This window comes from Pteronotus mesoamericanus, unplaced genomic scaffold, assembly GCF_021234165.1.
Source record: "Pteronotus mesoamericanus isolate MK-2021 breed Mesoamerican mustached bat unplaced genomic scaffold, CSHL_Meso_final contig_269, whole genome shotgun sequence".
NCBI lineage: Eukaryota > Metazoa > Chordata > Mammalia > Chiroptera > Mormoopidae > Pteronotus > Pteronotus mesoamericanus.
Window position 1 is genome coordinate 2,811,528 of NW_026555114.1, and position 21,388 is coordinate 2,832,915.

At 38.3% G+C, this 21,388-nt stretch overlaps 2 protein-coding genes across 4 annotated transcripts in view; both read right to left on the reverse strand.

The window, feature by feature from the left end:
• CLTC (clathrin heavy chain) overlaps positions 1 to 875 on the reverse strand; it is a 66,395-nt gene extending 65,520 nt beyond the window's left edge. For all 3 annotated transcript variants that reach the window (XM_054574867.1, XM_054574866.1, XM_054574865.1), the window contains exon 1: positions 535 to 875. In XM_054574867.1, coding sequence (XP_054430842.1) covers positions 535 to 576 — 42 coding nt within the window. In that variant the 5' untranslated portion in view covers positions 577 to 875. The remainder of the gene's footprint in view (positions 1 to 534) is intronic.
• An 8,657-nt stretch (positions 876 to 9,532) lies between these two features.
• DHX40 (DEAH-box helicase 40) overlaps positions 9,533 to 21,388 on the reverse strand; it is a 36,970-nt gene continuing 25,114 nt past the window's right edge. The window contains exons 13-18 of the mRNA XM_054574870.1: positions 16,473 to 16,587; positions 15,871 to 15,979; positions 15,133 to 15,227; positions 12,286 to 12,355; positions 11,802 to 12,030; positions 9,533 to 10,801 (exon numbers count right to left, since the gene is read on the reverse strand). Coding sequence (XP_054430845.1) covers positions 10,662 to 10,801; positions 11,802 to 12,030; positions 12,286 to 12,355; positions 15,133 to 15,227; positions 15,871 to 15,979; positions 16,473 to 16,587 — 758 coding nt within the window. The 3' untranslated portion in view covers positions 9,533 to 10,661. The remainder of the gene's footprint in view (positions 10,802 to 11,801; positions 12,031 to 12,285; positions 12,356 to 15,132; positions 15,228 to 15,870; positions 15,980 to 16,472; positions 16,588 to 21,388) is intronic.

Here is a 21,388-nt window from a genome sequence, read left to right on the forward strand (position 1 = left end):
CCCACCTGGGGATGGAGACGTCTTTCTCTGTGAGAGCCGCAAAGGGAGGGGGGGGAAAAGGCTGCTCTTCCTCAACCCACCCGCCCCACAACTCCTGGATGCAGACACGAGTGGAGAAAAGGAAGAGGAGCAATGGGAAGTGACAGCCCTACAATGGCCTAAGCGATGAGATCTTTGCTCTGGAAGAAACGCGGGAGAATCCCCCCCAACCCCCAAACTACCAAAATGAATGAACTGAATAAAACTGGGTGGGGGGGTGGAGTTAGTATGCGCAGTTCTTGCCACCTGGTAAGGTAAGACAGAAAGGCCCTAGAACTCTAGGTTGGCCTCGCTGCCCTTCATACCCCGACTCTCTACCTTTCCATCCAAGCCCCATACCATTTAACCATTCCAAGATAGTGCCGCCATCCTCCAACTACCCCAGACACCAATACCCCCCCACCCCCGATCGGGCTCTTTGCTTGGGCCCAGACTCCAGCTTTTTCCTTCTTACCACCCTCTCCACAGCCCTCACTAGCCCTGACCGAGCCGCACCTGGAGATGCTCCTGAAAACGAATTGGCAGAATCTGGGCCATGGCGCTGTCGGGGGTATGGTCTCCTCCTGTCACTGGGGCTGCGGGGCAGTGGCTGCCCAGGCTCTCCAAGGGAGAGGAGGAGAAAGGGGAGGGGGTAGGCTGGGCTCAGCAGTATACTCTCCGGGGATGCAGGAAACTGGCAGGCAGACGAAAGAGCTCGGGTCGGGGGCGGAGGCTCCAGGGTCCGGGAGAGCCGCAATGGCGGAACCGGGCGCAGCGCAGACTCCGGAAACGGCTGAGCCCTGCGGAGGGATCCCGGCGACAGAACTCCGCCCAAGTCTCCTCACCCCCGTCCGTCTTATGTACCCCTCCACGGAGCGTCGCGGTACCACGGGCGCAGGAATTCGGGACGCAGTGCGTTCAAAGCTTCGCTTATTGCTGCAGCGCGAGGGAACCAGAAGAAGCGAAGGGACTACTTTTTTGGACTCATCACATTCCCCAGTCTCCTGCTTTTCCCTCCCTCCTCCTCCCTTTTTTTTTTTTTTTTTTGCATTTTGCCACATCATGCGACTAGGGCAGATACGTCACTTCCGTGGGCGCTTAGGTCCCACCCACGTACTTCCGGGTGCACGTGATGCTGGTCAGGAAGGTCGGCGAATACTACCCGAATGCAGAACGAGTTTTAGGGAAATGTGGTGTCTCCTAGGACTCCGGTGGCTGTTGGGCTACCTTGAGGAATGGCGGTCCTGCTCCCTGCCCCTGTGGGCACTGCCTATTTAAACCGAGGCTTTTAGGAAGAGGACGTGGCGTGGGCAGATGGGCCCAGCCTCCCGCCCTGTCTGTGACTCAGGGAAACGGCCTCCCTGCAGAGCGCTCCCCTTGCAGCTGGCTGCGAGCACTCCTCCCCCGCCTAGTTTCATATAGTGGGTGTTTTCTTACATCCCAGGGAGGGGGAATGAATCGAGGCTTAAAATCCTCCCTGCCCTTACGAACGCCCTTCTGACAGTTGGAAAGCTGAGACGCTTGGTTTCTAATTAGAACTAGCAGTGTCTCTTCGGGTGTTACTTAAATAATCGCTTCACAGGACAGTGAAGGCCATTTCTGAGACATCTCAAGCTGGCCTTCTGATAGCTTTTCTTAACGTTTCTTGCGGACATTTTGGCGGATATGTATGTCGGTCTAGCTTAATAAATTTGGTGTTAAAGGATTTGAGTACTATAAATACGCTAAAGAATTGGACCAAAATTGTAGCAGCAGGATTTGGGCGAGGGGCATATCAAGTAATTATTGACTCTCAAAGACTTAGATAATTGGGTTAAAATAGTTTGTAAAACATTAAGTTTCTTCCTCGGTGTGACTAACGTACACTCTTGGAGAAAGGGACTAACGTTGGCGGGACCACCTCCACGTTGCTTGTGAATTAGCAGTTTTGGGGCACGTAAGCGTTTAAAAGCTGGAGCGTCTGCCTTGCCTTTTAAGAGCGTTAATGTATCAATGGTAGTCATTATCTATTAATAACCTTCCCAGTATTTTCTTGCCAAGTTAAAAGATGTGATATTTCATAATAGCACAAATACAATAGAAGAATTTAGTTCTGTCCCTTTCACCTTTATGAGATATGATTATTTCTCCAAAAATAAAAAGGTCTTGAGGAAAAACTCAAGTATACAATGATTATTTTTAGTGCCCTTTCCAGTTAAACGTAAAATCCTATTAGGTATAGCAGTTTTGCCTGCAAAAGTTTGCTTAATCATTTAAATTGTTTTTAATGTTTTTCCCAAAACACACATCACATACTGAGGATGAGAGAATAATCTTAGGCAAGTAAGAATGCAGAAAGAATGTTCTGCAAAGAAAAGCCGTACCACCATGTCATAAGACAATATTTATGTTTGGCAAAATTTCACACTTGTTTTGTTAAGGTAAATACTTGAAAGCATTCTGTATTCTGCAACATTTGAAATGACCTTTCTAATACCAGGTTTAATAGTAGATGCTTTCAATACTTTCTGAAAATAGACAAAAATCGAAAGGAATTACTATTTTATTACAGTAAAAGCACTAGCTTAATTAACATTTCCAATCTCAGAATCTGGGGTATGAGTAGTATCAGAAATGAACCACAGAAATTTCTTTATAATAACTGTCTTGTGTTTTCATACAGACCTGTAAGTATATTTAAAATCCCTAAAGCAATTGATTTTAGCTTGGATATTTGGTGTGGAATATCTAGCCAAAAGTGTGCTAAGTTTGTGTTAAAATAACTTGCTGTGTTATCATACACAGAAATCTAATGAATACAACTGTTTTCAGAAATCATTTGGAGAGAAAAGTAGATCACAATATACCAGCTCATTTTGAAGTATATCCTTCAAATAAATAAATCCAAAATTTTTAAAGATAAAAGAATTGATCCAGATGATAAAAATTAAAAAACCAAACCTGCGGCTTTTAAAGAGCAGTTAATTCTGGCTGAAGTAATAAAAGAGGTGTTCATGGTAGCATGCTGTTCTTGCTAATAGTGTAGAGGCGGCGCAGGGGCGGGGGAGCGGAGGGGGTGCGGGAGCAGAAAAAAGATTGTCAATCCTTGGTCTAGAAGCCCCAAAGGCTGAGTCACTGTTGTTACCTGAGCGGTAACTGGGTGACTTTGTTTTAAGATACTACCTTAAGTTACAGAAGAAGATAACCTAATAAATCAGGAAACAAATGCTGTGGGGTTTTTTCCCCTATGATAAACTCTTCTATTAGGTCTACCTTGGCCAGGAAGCTCACGTGGTTAGAGCATTGTCCGATAAACCAAAGTTGCATGTTCGATCTCTGGTCAGGGCACATACAAGAAGCTACCAATGAATGCATAAATAAAGGGGAACAACAAATTGATGTTTCCCTTTCTCTCTCTCTCTCATAAATAAATATATATATTAAAAAAACTACTACTAGAAATGTATCATCATCCTGGCTTTTGGTTTCAGAAAATATTTTAGTAAGGTAGCCATGTTTATTAAATAAATGGTCATGTTCTTTCAATTTGAAGCTTTTTTTTAGCAGAATGTTCAGTAGTAGGATTATCAGCAAAAACTGCATTGGTCATATGCTACTTTGAGGAGTGCCGGTTTCTCAAAACCTATACAAGAAAACTTTATAAGTACCCCTATTTTATATTTTATGCCAGTCACTACACACACCCCCCCCCCCAAGAATGACACCTCAGAAAAAATTTTCATTATAGAAGATTCCTCTGTAGTTGTTCGTCTTCAAACAACCCCAGAATCAAGGCCCCTGCCTTCAACTTGACCTTTTAAAAACAATGTAAACTAGCTACATTGCAAAAGCCACAGAGTAAAGGCAGTTCTCAAACACTGAGATTAATATTAAAGCTGACTTCAAACCTAACCCACTGTGCCTACCAAATACTTACAATTCAGATTTTAACAAAACCAAACAGGATATAATTTAGCATTACCCAAGTAAGATAGGTGGTTTTGACATTTAAACAGCAGCTTAGCGCTACTGGTAAGAATCCCAGCAGAATTAGATAAAGGGCAGCACACAGCAAACACCCAGTTAAGTGGCTCAGGTATTAATCAACATACAGTGCCCACTTCATTTGGGGCCTGTACAAGGCACTGATTCTAGGTAAAACTCAAAGAGAAACACCACCTTATGCTAATTGAAATAAGCCAGTCAGAGAAAGAAAAATACCATATGATTTCACTCATATGTGGAATCTAATGAACAAACTGAACTAACAAAACAGAGACAGACTCATGGATAGAGAGCAGGCTGTCAGCTCTGCGGTGGGTGAGGAAGGGATAGAGGGATCAAGCAAAAATGAACAGGTACTCATGGACAGGGACAACAGCGTGGTGACTGCAGAGGGGGAGAGAGGTGGATGGAGGTGAAGGAGTGTGTAAGGGAGATAAATAGTAATAAAAAAGTACAAGGAAAAATAAACTATTAAAAAATAAGAAACGCAAGGTAAAAAAGAAATTATAGTTTTTAAGAATGAAACAGACCTAAACTTATAGTCAATAATCACTCACTCAGGCTTGTCCTAGACCTCATTTATATAGACAAGTTTTATATTGTGTCATGGATAGCAGTAAGATCTAGTGAATCTTTTATTCTGTGTCAGGACTGAGCATGTTCCAAGTGAACAGCCCTGTGGGAATACAATCTAGAGCCTAATCATACTATATAGTCTTCTCCCTCCCATGTTTTCTAAAGATTAAATCAGATCCCAGCAGAAGAATGAAGTGGCTCATAACTTTAAAAAGTCATCTCAGGAAAGTTGGTTCAAATATAGTGATACACAGGGCACTGTGAACAGAAAATATCCAAAAGTGTTATAATCCTACTGATCAATACAGAGTCTGATGCTACATCACAACATCCCTTTCATATCCAAAAAAAAAGTCAAAAGAAGCTTGCGAGGTTCTATAGAATAAAGGGGTCATGAGAGGATCAGGGTGCGGGAATGACTGTGATGGGCTAATTTTTTTCTCCTTTCTAAATATGGACAAGTCTCTTTTCACTTCTAGAGTTATTACTGTCTCCAACCCAAAGCAAGACATGACCCACAAACATGTTCTCTCAATAGTCTTAAAATTCTGTCACATTTCAGGGACAGTTCTACCAGTAGCAGTGCACACATGCAGACTTGTTACAGTAGGAAACTCTTCCTCGGAACAGAATGGTTAAGGAGTAAAGTTTGGTAAAGAGTTTTCAGTCAACTCAATAACAAAGTTTCAAGGATGTATAATCTAATTTACTTGGTCAACAATACATACTTAGCAATACATACAATGAAAAATTAAATACTCAATATTAAAATATTTTGAATAGGCTTTAAAAAAATGTTTTATATGGGGAAAGCAATTCTGAATCTTTAAAAGACTTCAAGTTCCTCACTGTGAAGTTTTTGTATAGTTCTGCAAATATTGTCTGATCTGAATATGTACCAAATGTAGCACACATTAGAAATTACTTTTTTAAAGTGCCTTACTTCAATGTGTCGTGACTGATAAAAGTGGAATATGTAAAATGAACCCAAAACCTGGTTATTTCTTTTTCCTTATTGCCCATATTCCAAATAACTGTGACTTTAATGTTGTAGAGTATACAACCATACTACTGTTCATTCCATAACACTCCAGTAATGAAAAATATGTAGCATTCATAGGAACGTTATCTCATATTTATTGATTTAAATTTTGTTTTTCCTTCCTAAGCCAACCCTGTTAGCACCAAAAGTCATAAAAAGGACTCTTCAGGTTAGATATACCAGCCACTTGAATATAGAGCTTTCCACAGGGTGAAAATGAAAATCTGATAAAGACAGCCCTTTACCATCATTACATTTTCTAGGCTACCTAGCTAACCATCAGATCAGATATAGAGATGAGATCACACTCCACATGATTGAGGAGGGCTTAAAAATTTCACTTCCTGAAAGGGAACTATTGTAAATGGAGGAGCAGATATGCACACAATGGCAGTCTCTAAGGCTGCACATTGCAAAAGGAAAACCCCAGGCCAAGCTGTTTCTAATTTTTCTATCTGCAAGAATGAGTGGCACTCAAATCATTCTTTATTTGACCTACCTAGTGTTAACTCACGTTACAGACTAGAAACTGCAAAACCCTTCCAAAGAGCCCTTCTCAAAGTGACATCTTTCCCTGTTTCACTCCTTTCCCCAAATTGTCTTTTTTGTTGTAGTCCTAGTCCTACTTTTTCTTAAAACTTCAGTTTGAAATCTATTTACCCTACTTCTTAAGCTATTACAACATTTACTGACAGTACCACCTATTTACTTTGAAGCCCAGGCTAACTTATGTTGTTAATAATCATACCTGGAGTTAGCACAACAGTCAGTTATAAATACCAGGATGTACAAAAAAACACCAAACTGGGTGCAAGGTTATATTTTGGGTTAACCCATCATGTTTCCTATGTTGTAACTAAGGACCAAGTAAAATCAAGTTAATAAACATAGGGAGATTTTATCTAAATGAGTAACGTGATTCTGTTTTTTTGAAAAATTTTCAACAGCTTCACGAGTGAGTTTTGTATTGTTCATATTCTAAGGTTAAAGGAATACAGACTACTTTGCAAATCTTTAGGAGAATAAAGATTAAAATTTTAATTTACTGATTTACATTATACTCAATCCCATCAGCTCTGCTATGAAGTAAAAACCAGAAAAGTCTCAGGTATTTCACAAAATTAAGACTTTGTCTTATAAATTGTAATTGAAAAATGAAAAAAAAAATTTCAAATGAAATAATTTGTTAGAGTAAGTAAACGAAAAGTTGCTTCCCTGCCTCCCTGGATTAGAGTATAAGTGGGAAAAAAATGAAATGAGAACACTATTTCCTGACATGAAAATTCTATGACATTAAAATTTCATTGTCCATAAATAAAGTCTTATTAGAACACAAGACATATCCATTTGTCGATGTATTACCCATGACTCCTTTTCTACTACAACAGCTCAATAGTCGCAAAAACAGCAGGGTAGTTGCGACAAGGACTATATGGCCCGAAAGCCTACAATATTTACTTTCTGGCCTTATCAAATTCAAATGAGCTGCTTTTATTTCCTGTACACAATTTGAATATAAGGAAACAGTTGAATATATTAATATGTAAATTAATAAATAACAAGGCACCTTTTTTTTGGTCTATCAATAAAAGACTATTTTTGAGGAAGTACAAGGCTGCACTAAGATAAGCACTTTACTACATTGCTGTTAGGAATGTAAACAGGTTCATGTGTTCTGCGAAGCGCGCTGGGAATGGGTATCAGGAGTCTCAAAAATCACTTTCATTGCTCTGAAGAATTTGACCATAAGAACGTATCACAATTTATTCAGCCATTTCCCTATTGATAACTATAGGCACTGTTTTCAATATTTTACTATTAGAAACAATGGCACACATTTTATGAATGCTGTATCTAAAATTTTTACCTATTTAACATAAATCATCAACTGATGCTAAATCTATGGGAGTCACATTTTATGAGGAACAGAGTAACTTATATAGTCTCTGAGTTCTTAGGCTATAAATCTAAGGTGGGCTTGCTGGGTCAAAGGTTACGCACATCTTCAGCTTCATTAGATAGTGCCAAAAATGTTCTCTAAAATATGAACAACTTGCCCTGGCTGGTGTTGCTCAGTGAATTGAGAGCTGGCCTGCGAACCAAAGGGTTGCCGGTTCGTTTCCCATCAGGGAATATGCCTGAGTTACAGACCAGGCCCCCAGATCAGGGTGCATAAGAGGTAACCACACGTTAATGTTTCTCTCTCTCTCTTTCTCCCTCACTTCCCCTCTCTAAAATGAAATTTTTGAAAAATAAAATAACAATTTATTCTATGTCAACACTTTTCAGGAGTATCAATTGTTGCCAATTGATGGAAAAGAATGGCATCTCCCTGTTATTTTCAACTACATTTCCCTAATAAGATTCACTATCTTATTAACTGACCATTTATGTTTCTTCTTTTATGGAATGACTCACCAGGTCCATTGCCCAATTTTCTGATAAAATTTGTCCTCATTTGTTTCTTTGTTTTGTTTTATTTAGTAATTTAAAGGTGAATCCTCATTCTTTTAAGAACAAACGTCTTCAAAACTATCACCTTTTCTCCAAGTCTCCTTCCGCCTTCTTAACTAGATCCAGGATTGTTCCTTTTATACTACTACTCTCACAGGCCTCTCAATGGAAACAAATTCCTTTTACTGACACCATTGCCACAATTACACCTTAAAGCTGTAATGATGCCATTCCTGTCCAATAAATGCATATATAATGACAAGGAAGGTCCAAATTCCATAGTGTGGCTTTCAGAGGCTTCCATAATCTGTTCTCGACCAAAATTTTCAGCCTATTACTCTCCAATATAAACTCTGCACACTAAATAAACTAGATTGCTTGCCATCTCTCACAAATATCCCCTGGGCTTTCTAATTCTGCGTCGTGACCTATGCTCTTCCTAGCATCTATCTATTTATCCAAGTTCTTCTTCAAGGAAAGCTCTTCCTTATGATATAGTAACAAATAAATATAGGAAAGAGTTAGGAAAAAAAAATCATTATTTTGTAACCATAAGAATAAAACTGATTCAAGCAAGAATCATCAGTTGATGATAAATCCAGAGGGAGATAATTTATGAGGAATAGGCTATTTCACATAATTTCAAAGTATCCTTCCCCCAAATTACTTACTAATTTTAAGAGTAACTAGGCTGAAGAAATAAAAAATATTCTACTCATCAAAATTAATATCAATAAGGAGCAAATACCATTTGCCTTCAGATTTCATGTCTTAAGAGAAACACAAATTGAGAACACTCCATAAAATAACTAGCCTGTGTTATTTTAAAATGTCAAAATTAAATGTAAAAGACAAAGACAGACTAAGGACCTTTTCCAGATTAAATGGAATTAAATATAACATAGGATTCTTGACAACGCTGAACTGGTTAAAACACTATAAAGGACATTATTAAAAGAACTAATGAAATTGGGAGTGAGGACTATAGATTTAGAATGTGTGCTTCATTTACTGAATGTGTGCTTAAATCTATGGACTTAAAAGAGTTTTCATTCCAAAGACTCACATACACCCCCACCACATCTAAGGCATGCACTGATATGTACACCTGAGGAGAGAAACTGATAAGACAAATGTGCAAGAACAGTATCTAGGGCACGCAAGGTTAAAATGAACAAATTAACACTGTTCGGAGAAACCATCACCACTCACCTTACTTCAAGAACAAACACATGGATTTGGGTCCCCATGTGATTTTTTTCAATTAAAGACTTCTAGTTTCTAATATTGAACAGAAAACTATTTAGATGTCAAAAATTAAATAAATAAATAAAAATAACTGCAAAAGTGTTAGTTACCTATAAAAAAATAGACTATTAGTTTTTACAAAAAATTCTAAAAACACACATTATGCTGCCTTTTGAATTTTAAATACACCAATAGCTTTATTTAACAAACATTGAGTGACTACTATGTGCAGAGCACTGTGCTAGGTGCCATGGAGGATACAAAGATGAAAAAGACACAGTCCCTGCCCACAAGGAGCGTATAATCTAGTGGGGGAGAGAGACAAATACATAACTAGAACACAAGGTAGTAAACAACAGAGTGGACAAGTACTGAATGTGGCCTGAGTGTGACACTAATTAGCCTCAAGGTAACACTTTGAAACACTGGTGATGTAATGTTGGCTGCTTTGAAAATCCCCTCTCAAGATCGACGTAATAGGTGTTTAAATGGTCCTACCCAAGCAGCTGGAGGCAAGAGAGTAGGCCAGGTGGAAGGGCTGTTTGAAACACTGTCACACCTACATACATGGTGCTCATACAGGTATGTAGGGACAGCTACAAAAAGAACATATATATATATATATATATATATATATATATATATATATATATATCATCTGTCCTTTGGTTAATGGCTATAGCTACTGTTTTAAACAATATACTTTTATATAAAAAGGAATTTGTATAACCCCAGAAAAATCAATTTAAGGATTAATATTAATTCAACAAAGAATCTTGCCATAGGCAATTTTCTTATTTACTAATTGTCCTTTCTCTAAATATCTATAAAGCTCTTTAGCAATTAAACAGACATCTAAGTATTGCTGAGTAAAAACCTCTTATGTTCAGCCTTCTGAAGGAAATGGTCACATACCTGATAACCTGATGTAATACTATTCTAATAGCAACAAGAAGGCCTTAAAGAGATTTAAGGAAAATAATTTTTAATGCTTCAATGCAAATGGAATACACGCTGATTACATAAAATTCAATGTTCTTTGAAAATATCTCAGTGACAGCATTTGATACCAGTTAAGGCCAGCAAAATTGAAGTGAGAAAAATATCACATGTATTGTCTTTCATTGGTTTTGTATATCATTGCCTATGACTATGGCAACCCAATCTTTTCTTTGAAAATTCCATTCATTGGTATTAATGAGCTTTGATGTGCTTTCTGCTCCTATGCTAATAACGGCTGCTGACCACCTCCTCTTGGTAGTGCTGTCTTATGTAAATGGCAAGTAGAAGCACATTTCTTGGCTGCTTTTCCTACTTCCTGAATTGGAGGGTTCACTGCTTAGCCCGTTTCCTTCAGTGTGTCACTGTGATCCTGGGACCTCTGCTGCTTTCTCTCAAGGAAGCGAGCACGTGCATCTGATATGGATTTATCGTCATTTCTCCTTTGCATTTTCTTTAGAACTTCTTTTGATATTCCATCTGAAAACATTACAAATTATCCAGTAAAATTTCAGTTGTGAGATTCAGTACTCGAAATGTTAACAGAAAGAGATGCCCTGATTTTCAATGTTTAGGGGGAAAGATGAAATTAAATTCTGCCCTTTCAAAAGAAACGATGTAGTCTATGGTTACCAAATAAGAGCATGGAGGCCTAAGCAGTCAGAAAAACTGACCCTATTCAAGCATTTATACACTGCAGTCATACACTGCAACAAAACACCTAGTGTCTAATGTTACTAAAAAGACTCTTCTCTCATCGTGACAAAATTCCTCACCATTCCATTTCTCAGTGATGTTAAATAAGGATAATATAGTCTGCTCCATCAATCGGCCTCAGAAAGCTTTACTGAAATGAAAAGCTTTTTGTGTGTGTGAGCTAAGAATTAAGCTTTCTGTCCCAGTTCAGTACCACAACTGTCTATGCCTCCCAACTAGGGACTTAACAGTTCATGGGGGGTGGGAGGGGGAGAAGTTCTGATATAGTAACTTACAAAATTTTATAAACCAAATCAAAATAGTAAAGTACTAGTGGGAAGCAAGCAGTATGCCATAAAAATTGAGAGTTATAGGCCCTAGAATCAGGTTTTTGGATTCAGAGTCCAAATTCACCAATTAAGAGCTATGGGATTTTCAGCAGATTATTGTATACTGCTAGGTACTTCTTCATAAAGTGGGGATATGTACTTACCTTATAAGGTTACTGTGAAAATTCAATGGGGTAATGAAAGGTTTTAACATATGGTTAAAGCTCAAGGTATGTTCTTGTTAATAATGTTGGACAGAGGGGTTAAAAAAACAAGATTAACTGGAAGGAAAGGTGGCAGTCAAAATAACTAAGTCTGAGACTCACGATAATTCTTTGCTTTCTGAATAGATAGGGCTGGAATTGAAACCCTGTAACAGTATTTCTGTAATTACATGAGAATTTGGACACTTATGCTTCCTGGACTTATATCACTAGAACAAGTGATGCACTCACCTTTTAAATGTTTTACATTTTCCTTATTTGTCCATCTCTTTCTTGCATCTTCCCTGGCTTCACGTCGGGCCACACTGCTCAAATCATGTGCGTTAAATTCATGCAACTTGGGCAGCAAGTCTCTCACCCATTCATAACGAATTGGACACACAATTCTGGCGTAGACTTTGGTGGTAACCAATACCTCATGAAAAATGATCCATTCAAGTTTGGTTTCCTGCTCATGAAGCTATATAAAATGATTCATTAAAGGATGATAACTCAATAAACTGCCTTATTCCACATTAGACTGACCAAATACTACTAGCCCAAACTTTTGTGAATTAATCCCTAGATGCTTCAAACAGGAAGCATAGACCAACTTGATACCCTTACAGCTTTATAGAATAAACTTAACCTCAAAGCAAAAAGTAGAAGACATTTGGATATTACTTATTCCTGTACTGTTACAAATTCTTCTCTTTATTAAAAATAAGGTACTTACTGCTGAGGAAGGATGAATGTGAACTGGGCTTCCACGCCCATCCATTGTGCAAAATGTTCTCCCAACAGATCTAAAAACCAAAAAATGAAAGGATAAACATAGTAACAGTAAAACAAAGAAATAAGTAGAGCACTAAATCAAACAATAAACAATTATAATATGTTCTGCTACAAAAAGCACTATAAACAGAGGTTAAATTTATTCAACTATCACTATAACTTCTCTACCAATTCATCTCAAACTAATGATACAACTTAAACCATCATTTATTTAAGAATAAACACCTCTGGTTAATAAGTAGTAACATTAACAACACTGTATTTGTGCTTTACTGTTTCCAAACACTTTCGTAGTAAAGGCTCAAAACAACCTATGACTTGTGAGAGCTAGGCGCTTCAAGATCAAAAGTGGAATTTCAAAAAAATTGGCTAACCTTTTAAAGTAACAGAGATCATGTGTGGTAAAAGAAAGTCCCAACCATAGGTCTTCTGACCTCAACAGTGTTCTTTATATTCTACCTTTTTTTTTTAAGGTATTAATGATTTTCACTATTTTAAAATCTGACAATTAGAACATTTCATGAATTTTTCTAATTCATGTTCTTAATTTCAACTTCTTATCCTCTTCTACACTTCCCTACCCAAATGTTATTCCAAAAAACTTGTCAAAATAGTAGCCCTAGTTTGACTGTTACCACAATCAATTTCCTATGGTTACTTTATATATATTCCTATTATAACCCCGATCAGACAGCATTACCTGTTTATATAGCTGTATAGTACAGTATATGTTTGTACAGCACAAAAATATTACTTGAACCATTTGAGAGTTAGTTGCCATCTTAAGCTCCATCATTCCCAAATACCTAAGTGTGCATTTCCTATAATCAAGGACATTCTTCTACATAATAACTTATCCAACAAAACCACGGAATTACCACTAGTATATTACCAACATTCAATCCTTAGACCACTGAAATTTCGTCAAATGTCCTAATAAAGATCCCATTCAAAAATCATGTACTGTCTTTACTTTTCCCGTCCCCTTAGTCTCCTTCATTCTGGAATACTTCCCCAGTCTTTCTTTGACCTTCATGATCCTGACACTTTTAAAGATTATAGGCTATGTTTTATTGTAGTATGTCTGTCAATGTGAGTTTGTCTGTCTCAGAATGATTAGATTCATGTTATGCATCTTTGGCAGAAATATCACAGAAATAATACTGTATTTTCGGTATATGCTATCAAGAAAAACAAGACTTTGATTTGTTTCATAACTGAAAATACTCACTTTGAGTGTCTCATTTAGATAGCATCTGCCTGGCCTTTCCACTGAGAAGATACTTTTCCCTTTGTAATTAACAAGAATTTTGTAGGGGGGGATAAATGGTAGCGGAAGGAGACTTGGTGAACACACAATACAGTATATAGATGATGTATTATAGAATTGTACACCTGAAACCTATATTTTTGTTTATCCTCACCTAAGGACATTTTTTCACTGCTTCTAGAGAGGGAGGAAGAGTGAGATACATTGATGTGAGAAAGAAGCATTGATCAGTTGCCTCCTCTATGTGCTCATACCAGGACAGAATGTGCACCTTAGGTATGTGTCCTGACCGGAAATTGAACCCACAACTTTTTGGTTACAGGACAACCCTCCAACTAACTGAGCCACATCGGCCAGGGCTGAAACCTATATAATTTTATTAACAAATGTCACTCCAATAAATTCAATTAAAAAAAATTTCCAGAGAGATGCTCCATTTTGTAAATTCTATTTGTCATTAAACTTTTAATTCACTCATTTACTAATTTGTATGATCATAGACCCACGGCTTCACATTTTATTCAGTGGGTTATATACTCCATCACTATCATTTATTTTGATGTTCAAAATGTCCCATATTTGATCAGCTGGAGCCTATTCAAGCTGACATGGCCACAACCTTCGCTGATCACTTCTTTGCTTGCTGTCAAAATAAGATGTCCTGGGCTCATCTTGTACTTTCCCAGTCATATTTCTCCAAAGAACTGTGAGTCCTTCATGTAGCAGATGATTTTTCCAAGTCAAGATATAGGCATTATCATTGTTCCCAGTTCATCTCAGAATTGGGGGGTGGCGGGGGGTGGGGTGTGTGTGTGTGTGTGTGTGTGTGTGTAAATACTTACACACATACATGTTTTATATATATTTTCAGTAACATCTATTTTTATTTCCCCATCCATTTATCCTTCCATCTAACTATTAAAAAACATAAGTTCACAATAATACCCTACAGCTCCAATCCAACACCACAGAGCTCATTCTTGTTTTCTCCCTTTCAGTATTTCCAACTCCCTCCATCATTATTCTTAATATATTTAATTATGTGATTAATTCCTCTGTGTATTATGAATCTCTGTCACCAACACTGTTGCCCCTTTCTTACAAAGACGCCCTCCTTACTCTGACACTCACTGCTGGGCAACTCCCATGTGGGTGCTGCCTTCTCCGTCCTGCTCAAGCCCTGACACTCACCACCAGCCTACCCTTCGGGATGCCATCCTCAGCCTTCAGGCCTTCACACTCCCCAGAGCCTCTGCAAGAACACTCTTCCCACTCAACGTAGGCACCGAGACCCAGGCTGGAAAGCGGCCCTTCGGCCTCCCCTCCTGCCCTGCTTGAGCTCCAATATCCCACTCTCGGCTTGCACACGTCACAATTATGAAAAGAGTCACTGTAATAGATGTCATCATAGCCACAGAGCTTTAAGCAAACCACCGATCTTTAATATTAAATAGTTCAATATTGTAGTCAAATATAGTAGTATTTCTTTACCCATCTCTCAAACTCATTATTCCTTACCTTCGAGCTACATTTTTGAAATATCCTGCACAAAGACATCTTCGTAGGACTTCATGTTTAGGGCCCTCGAAGGTCTCTCTTGGGAAATCACTTTGCTGTAGAAAGAATATATATACAGTGGTAAATCTCACAGAACAATCTAAAGTATACTTTTATTTTGAAAAATCCACATTTCTAGATTTTGTTTCTGGCCAATATGGAGTAAGAGGGACCAGATTTACCCTTCTGCTTTAAACAACCAAAAAACGGACAAAACTTATGAAATAATGATTTCCAAAATACTGTATGTATAGGGGATAACGATCATTTAGAAATAAGTAAATAAGAGAAATAAAAGAAGTAAAATCCAACAACTGCCCCAGCATAGTCAACCTTGAAAGATATCAAGGCACAGAGAAGGAAAAACCCAGGTTGAATCTAGAGAACTCCGAGTTAAGAGAGCTGAGAGCCCAGAAAAACCAAAATGACTAGCGGTCACAGGAGCTCAGGAGAGGACCGCACAGAGAGAGCTGTATTCTGCTGAGTACTGATTAGCATATGAATGTGAGGAGACTACTCAAGGCCAGGGAAAGGGCTTCCTAGAAGGATCAGAGAGTACAGTGCTTGGTGCTCACACCAGGTTAGGAATGGCACCTGTGACTACAAACCAGACTAGAACATTTCATAATGTACATGACTTTGGTACTCGGTGGGTCTTGCCCAAACGCCACTCAAGAAAAAAGCCATTAGAGCAATTACCTGTTTAAGCTTCCTGATTAGTTCTCGAAGTTGAGCTTCAACGCGAAATGCAGAAAATAAGCACCTCCAATGAATCCAATGTTTCTGGCACCATGAAGCTGGAGCTCCACTGTAAAACAAAAATACTGGTCTCTTGAAAATATCTCCTGAAGTGAAAGAGTCTACAAAACTAGAAGACAAAAAGCAACTGTCGGCTTTTATGAGACCTGTCCTATTACTCAAACAGCACTTTAAAGAATTTGAAAAAACAAATTAATGTGGGTGCCTCTGAGTGAATTAAAAAATTATTTGTAAATGGATTTTTTTATACACACATACTTTAACAAAACATCCAATCATTTTCTCATCTAAGCCACTTATATAGAACCAAAATTCTATAAGGTCATTTTCAGAAAAGCTTTAGGGAGAGAAGAAAGAACTATTATATAATAAATGCCTGCTAGGTAACAGTCACCTGACATAGATAAATCTCACTAATGGTCACAAAAACACCCTAAGGTCAGTATCATCTCCATCAAACCTAATTGTCTAAAGTCACACAATAAGTACGTATTGGAGCTGTATTTCAAACTGACAATTTCCAGGACATACAGCTCACATACCTTGATTTGCACTGCTCAAAAATGACAGCTAATGTTGCAAAATCGTTAAATCCTCCAGCTTTAGCTGCCAATTCTCGATGTTTCTGTTCTGCTTCCTTCTGGTACTCTGGATCAACTAAAATGACAGTTGGGAAGGCAATTTAATTCTGCTTTACATCAAGTGCCTACCTTCACTTTGTTTATTCAAGCTCATTAAAATTTGTCTCACCCTCTTGGGTGGAATAAGGTAAAGATATTAACTTCTGGGGGAGGGGTACTCTAATTACTCCCACAACTCCTTTTCTCCTTTTAACCACACTTTGGAGATTTTATAAGAATAGCAACATTACTTCTCCCAATCCATCTTTCTTTACAATGGTACTTAACACTTATTTTTAATTCATTTTTATCATAAGAGTAACCGTTGCACACAGTAAAAAAAATTAGGTAAAAATTCAATGTTCTCCACTTTGTCACATTACCCATAAACCAATCCTCAAGGTTAACCACCATTAATTATTTGGTATATGTCCTTCAAGATATTTTCTATGTATATATGGCTATGTATATAAAAATTTATTTTAACACAAATAGGTTATATGCATGTTCTGAAACTTCCTTTATTTAATAACTTCATGTCAGTACAGATTGAATTTATTCATTCTCAAAAGTAGCTATATTGTAACCCTAACCAGTGTGGCTCAGTTGGTTGGACATCATTCCACAAAGCAAAAGGTTGCCAGTTCAATTTCTGGTCAGGACAAATGCCTGGGTTGTAGGCCTGGTCCCTGGCTGGGGTGCACAAGAGGCAACCAATCAACGTTTCTCCCTCACATTTATGTTTCACTCCCTCTCTTCCTCCCTCCCTTTCCCTCTCTCAAAAAATAAAACAAAATCTTTAAAATAAAAAAATAGCTACATTATAGTCCCCAGGGATTAAGAACATAACACAATTTAACCAGTCTCTATTTATTCAACTCCTAAGTATGGGCAAGTAGACAGGACAAGTATATATGCAGAGCTAAACTACTACAAACTTTTTACTTTTCTTTAACTTTATATTGAAGTACACATGTATTCAGAAAACTACACAGGTCACAATATACAGCTCAATGACGGTTTGCAAACATTCTACACGAATGCACCCAACACCCTGACCAAGAAGCAGAATATTGTCTCAGAAGCTCTCTTTTCTAACAACTACCTGTACCCTCCAAAAGGGTAACACACCCTGACTTCTACCCCAAAGAAGGGTTTTGCCCTTTTTGAAACTGTGTAAATACACTTTATGTGTCTGGTTTCTTTTGCTGAACACTTTGGTTTTGAGATTTGTCTGTCGCTGACTCCCTGTGCCCCGGTCAGGACTGCTACGCTCTCTGACTGCCCAAGTGCCCAAGTGCCCCACGTAACACTTCACCCAATTCTTTCTCAGAGTTCCCTTTTCAAAACTTCCTAAAGCTCCTTCCTTCATTGCACAACCTCATACCACAACTCCTGTTCCTTCAGTACACCCAACCCAGCTAGGTTCACCAGAGGCTTCAGGCTGCCTGACTCCAGGAAGCCGCCCTTATGGAGACAACAAGGTCAGTCTCCGAAGCAGCAGTTCCTGGTATTAGGAGGAAAGCAATCTGATTAAAGAAAACACTCATGAAGATACAGTCTTCCAGCCCAGGCTTTACGTAACTTCCACCTGTGACCTAGGTAACAACTGAAGGAAGCAGATAGAGACAAAAGAAGAAAAGATACACTAAAGCTGAAGTCCGTATCTTACACAATTTGGGCAATCTCAGCATGTTTAGCCTCTGACTAAACAATAGTTTGACTATCCATTTTTAATTACTTAACCAGTAGTCTCGTGATTTTCCTTAGTTTATTATCTTTCCCCAGGTGAAATTCTATGATCAGTTTTACCTCATACAAACAGATGCATGCTGTTAAGAAAAGGTAAAGCAGTAAAACAAGGTTATGTCAGCTAAACACCCTTTGGGAAGATAATTCAGGATTTTTCTATATAGTAATAAATGAAAAAACAAAACTATTACACAGAAAGGGTTTCAATAATGGGGGGGGATAAGACTACAAGTATCACTTACAAACAAAGTATCCTTTATTTCTATAAATATCACAGTTAAAATAATTAAAATAAACACTTTAAAACCAACCCGATGTTATTTTAAATTTGTTCCATTTTAAGGCAAAGCTGTTTACCACCTAAAAACTATTTAACAGTCCTCACTCCATTGTCTGACTTCTTAAGCAATATATAATAGCAGACATTGTATAGTTTACTACAGCAAAAAAAGTTACTAAAAATGTTGACAATATCATAATTTTGATATTTAAAATCTTTATTCAATGTTAGATCTGAAAATACTAGCCAGTTTTACCAATAAGTATATAATAAACTAAATTACATAATCTACAATGATTAAAAACTAAGCCGGAGAGGACTGCTTAACCTATAAAGACTATGAATGCACTTGGAAGCCCTGACCATGCACCTCAGTTGGTTGGGCGTCATCCCACAAAGCAAAAGGTCACTGGTTTGATTCCCAGTCAGGGCACATGCCTGGGTTGCTGGCCCAATCCCTAGTAAGGGTGCACACAAGAAGCAACCAATTGATGTTACAGACCTTTACATCGCTCTCACATACATAGCTGTTTCTCTCCCTTTCTCTCTTCCTTCCCATCTCTCTAAGAATAAAGTCTTTTTTTAAATAAATAAATGCACTTTAGAAGCAGCTGGAAAGCCAATACACACTTTGGATGTGACAAGAGCCAGCAAGTCACATGCTCAAAAAAGGAAGATGCCTTTTGCAGCAGCTGAAGATCTTAACGATCCAGGTTTGAAAATTAAGTCTAGGTCATATATGTATACACAGCAAGAGTATCTCTCTAAGTTTGAATAAGAAACTGGTAGTAGTTCTTGCCTCTAGCAATCAGACCTGGGGACATATTTAGGAGAGGAACACTTATTTTTCACTTAATTTCTTTTGCAGCATTTGACTTTTTAATTATTCAATGTATTGAGAATGGTTGTGTGAAGAGTTAGGCAGAACCTCTCTCCCAGAGAGACACCTATTAAACTAGTTGAAATTATCAAAATCTCTGGAGATTGACTCAATCTATGGAAATCACTAAGAACAGCTGAGAGCATCACATTCTAATAGGTAATATAGTCATGCCCCCACAACCGTGTGAAGAACTAATTCAGAGGGCTTGGCAACCTTGATGTGATTGTCCCTTCTCTCTGACCCCAGTTTCCACTCTGTACAGAGGATCAACGCCGAACAGCTGACGAACGGGGGAAGAGCTAATAACAGTGCAGTCTCCCTTCCCTTACAGCTCTGTATTGTAGGAGATCTGTCCAGTGAGTTCAGTGGCTCAGTTTCCTAGAGCTGGTTGGGTATTTTTTAAATCTTTTAATTAAAAAAAAAAATTTGGCAGCCAGGGTATATCCACATATGCCATCTTGCCAGGCTTTGTGCTGAGGAAGCTGTACGCCGCCAGTCAGGAGTTCCCAGGCAGGGCGGCCAGCAGAAAGCAGGCATCCAATCAGTCCCCTGCTCCACAGCACAGAGATTCTTCCCAGGGGTGGGTGGGGACAAACACTGTCAAAGACTGGCAATACCTTGCCCCTGCCAAGGTGCCCAACTTTATTTGGATCAGACTATGAAGCAATTTATGTCCCAGGACACTGTCAAAAACAACAGAGCCATCAGTGGAGTTTGTTATCACCACTAACAGTTTGGTGTGGTGATAACAGACCACTGTCAAAAACAACAGAGCCATCAGTGGAGTTTGTTATCACCACTAACAGTTTGGTGTGGTGATAACAGAGACAGGCTAGCCAAAAATTTAACAGAAAGGTTGGAGAAGCCTGTTCAAACCAAAGTTGTCCTCAGGCCGTGGAAGACTGTGCAAATGCCCAAGGCTGTTATCTTCCGAGGAGCCAAGGAGAGAGGGAACATCGGAGCCTCTGGTCTCTGGCTCAGCACAGGACAAACTCATCAACTCGCTGAGCTGTGAAAATTGTCTCCAAACCACACAACACACATCTAACAGTAAAGTGACTACATCACTGGCTTAAGGGACTTAGGTAGAACCTCCAACCCACAGTGGCTAACTGCTGGAGATGAAATGCACAATAAACAAAACGAAAACTTCACTGTGTGGGGCTCAACAGTAGACATGGGCTCGCAAAGGAACAAATTAGCAAAATACAGACCAAGCGAGACGGTGCAATTCAAAGGACAGAGGGAAAAAAAAATGAAGGAAAATGAACAGTCTCCGAGAAATGTGGGACACCATTAAGTGCAGGGAGTGCCAAAGGGAGAGGAAAGGGCAGAAAAATTTGAGGAAATAATTCCGAAATTTGATGAAAAATGTTAATCTATATAATCAGGAAGTTTAGTGAATTCCAAATAGGATAAAAGAAACAATTCAAATATTGATCAATAGGGTAATAGATAAACTAATTGTTGAGCACTCATATAGTAATGAAATACTACTCTAACAATGAAAAGAACAAAGCACTGATACAACAGAATGAATGAATTTCACATACAGTATGTTGACCAAAAGAAGCCAAACACAAAAAAGTACATACTGTATAATTCTATTTATACAATGTTTCAGATGAGGCAAGAGCAACCTGAAAAAAATCAGGAAAAGTGGCATATGTGGGAGGTCTGCCTGGGAAGGAGCACTGAGGGAATTTTCTGGAGTGATAAAACTGTTCCATATCTTAACAGGGGTACAGGTTATGGGTGTGTGCTTTCTTTCCACAAAATTAAGTGAATTCTACACCTAAGAATTAATATATTTCACTACATGTAAATTTTACCTTTAAAAAAAAAACTGTAAGCAAATATTGAACTCCAGTTATATAGAGTTGCCTTTAAAAATGGTATAGCTTAGCAATTCTGAAACTACTT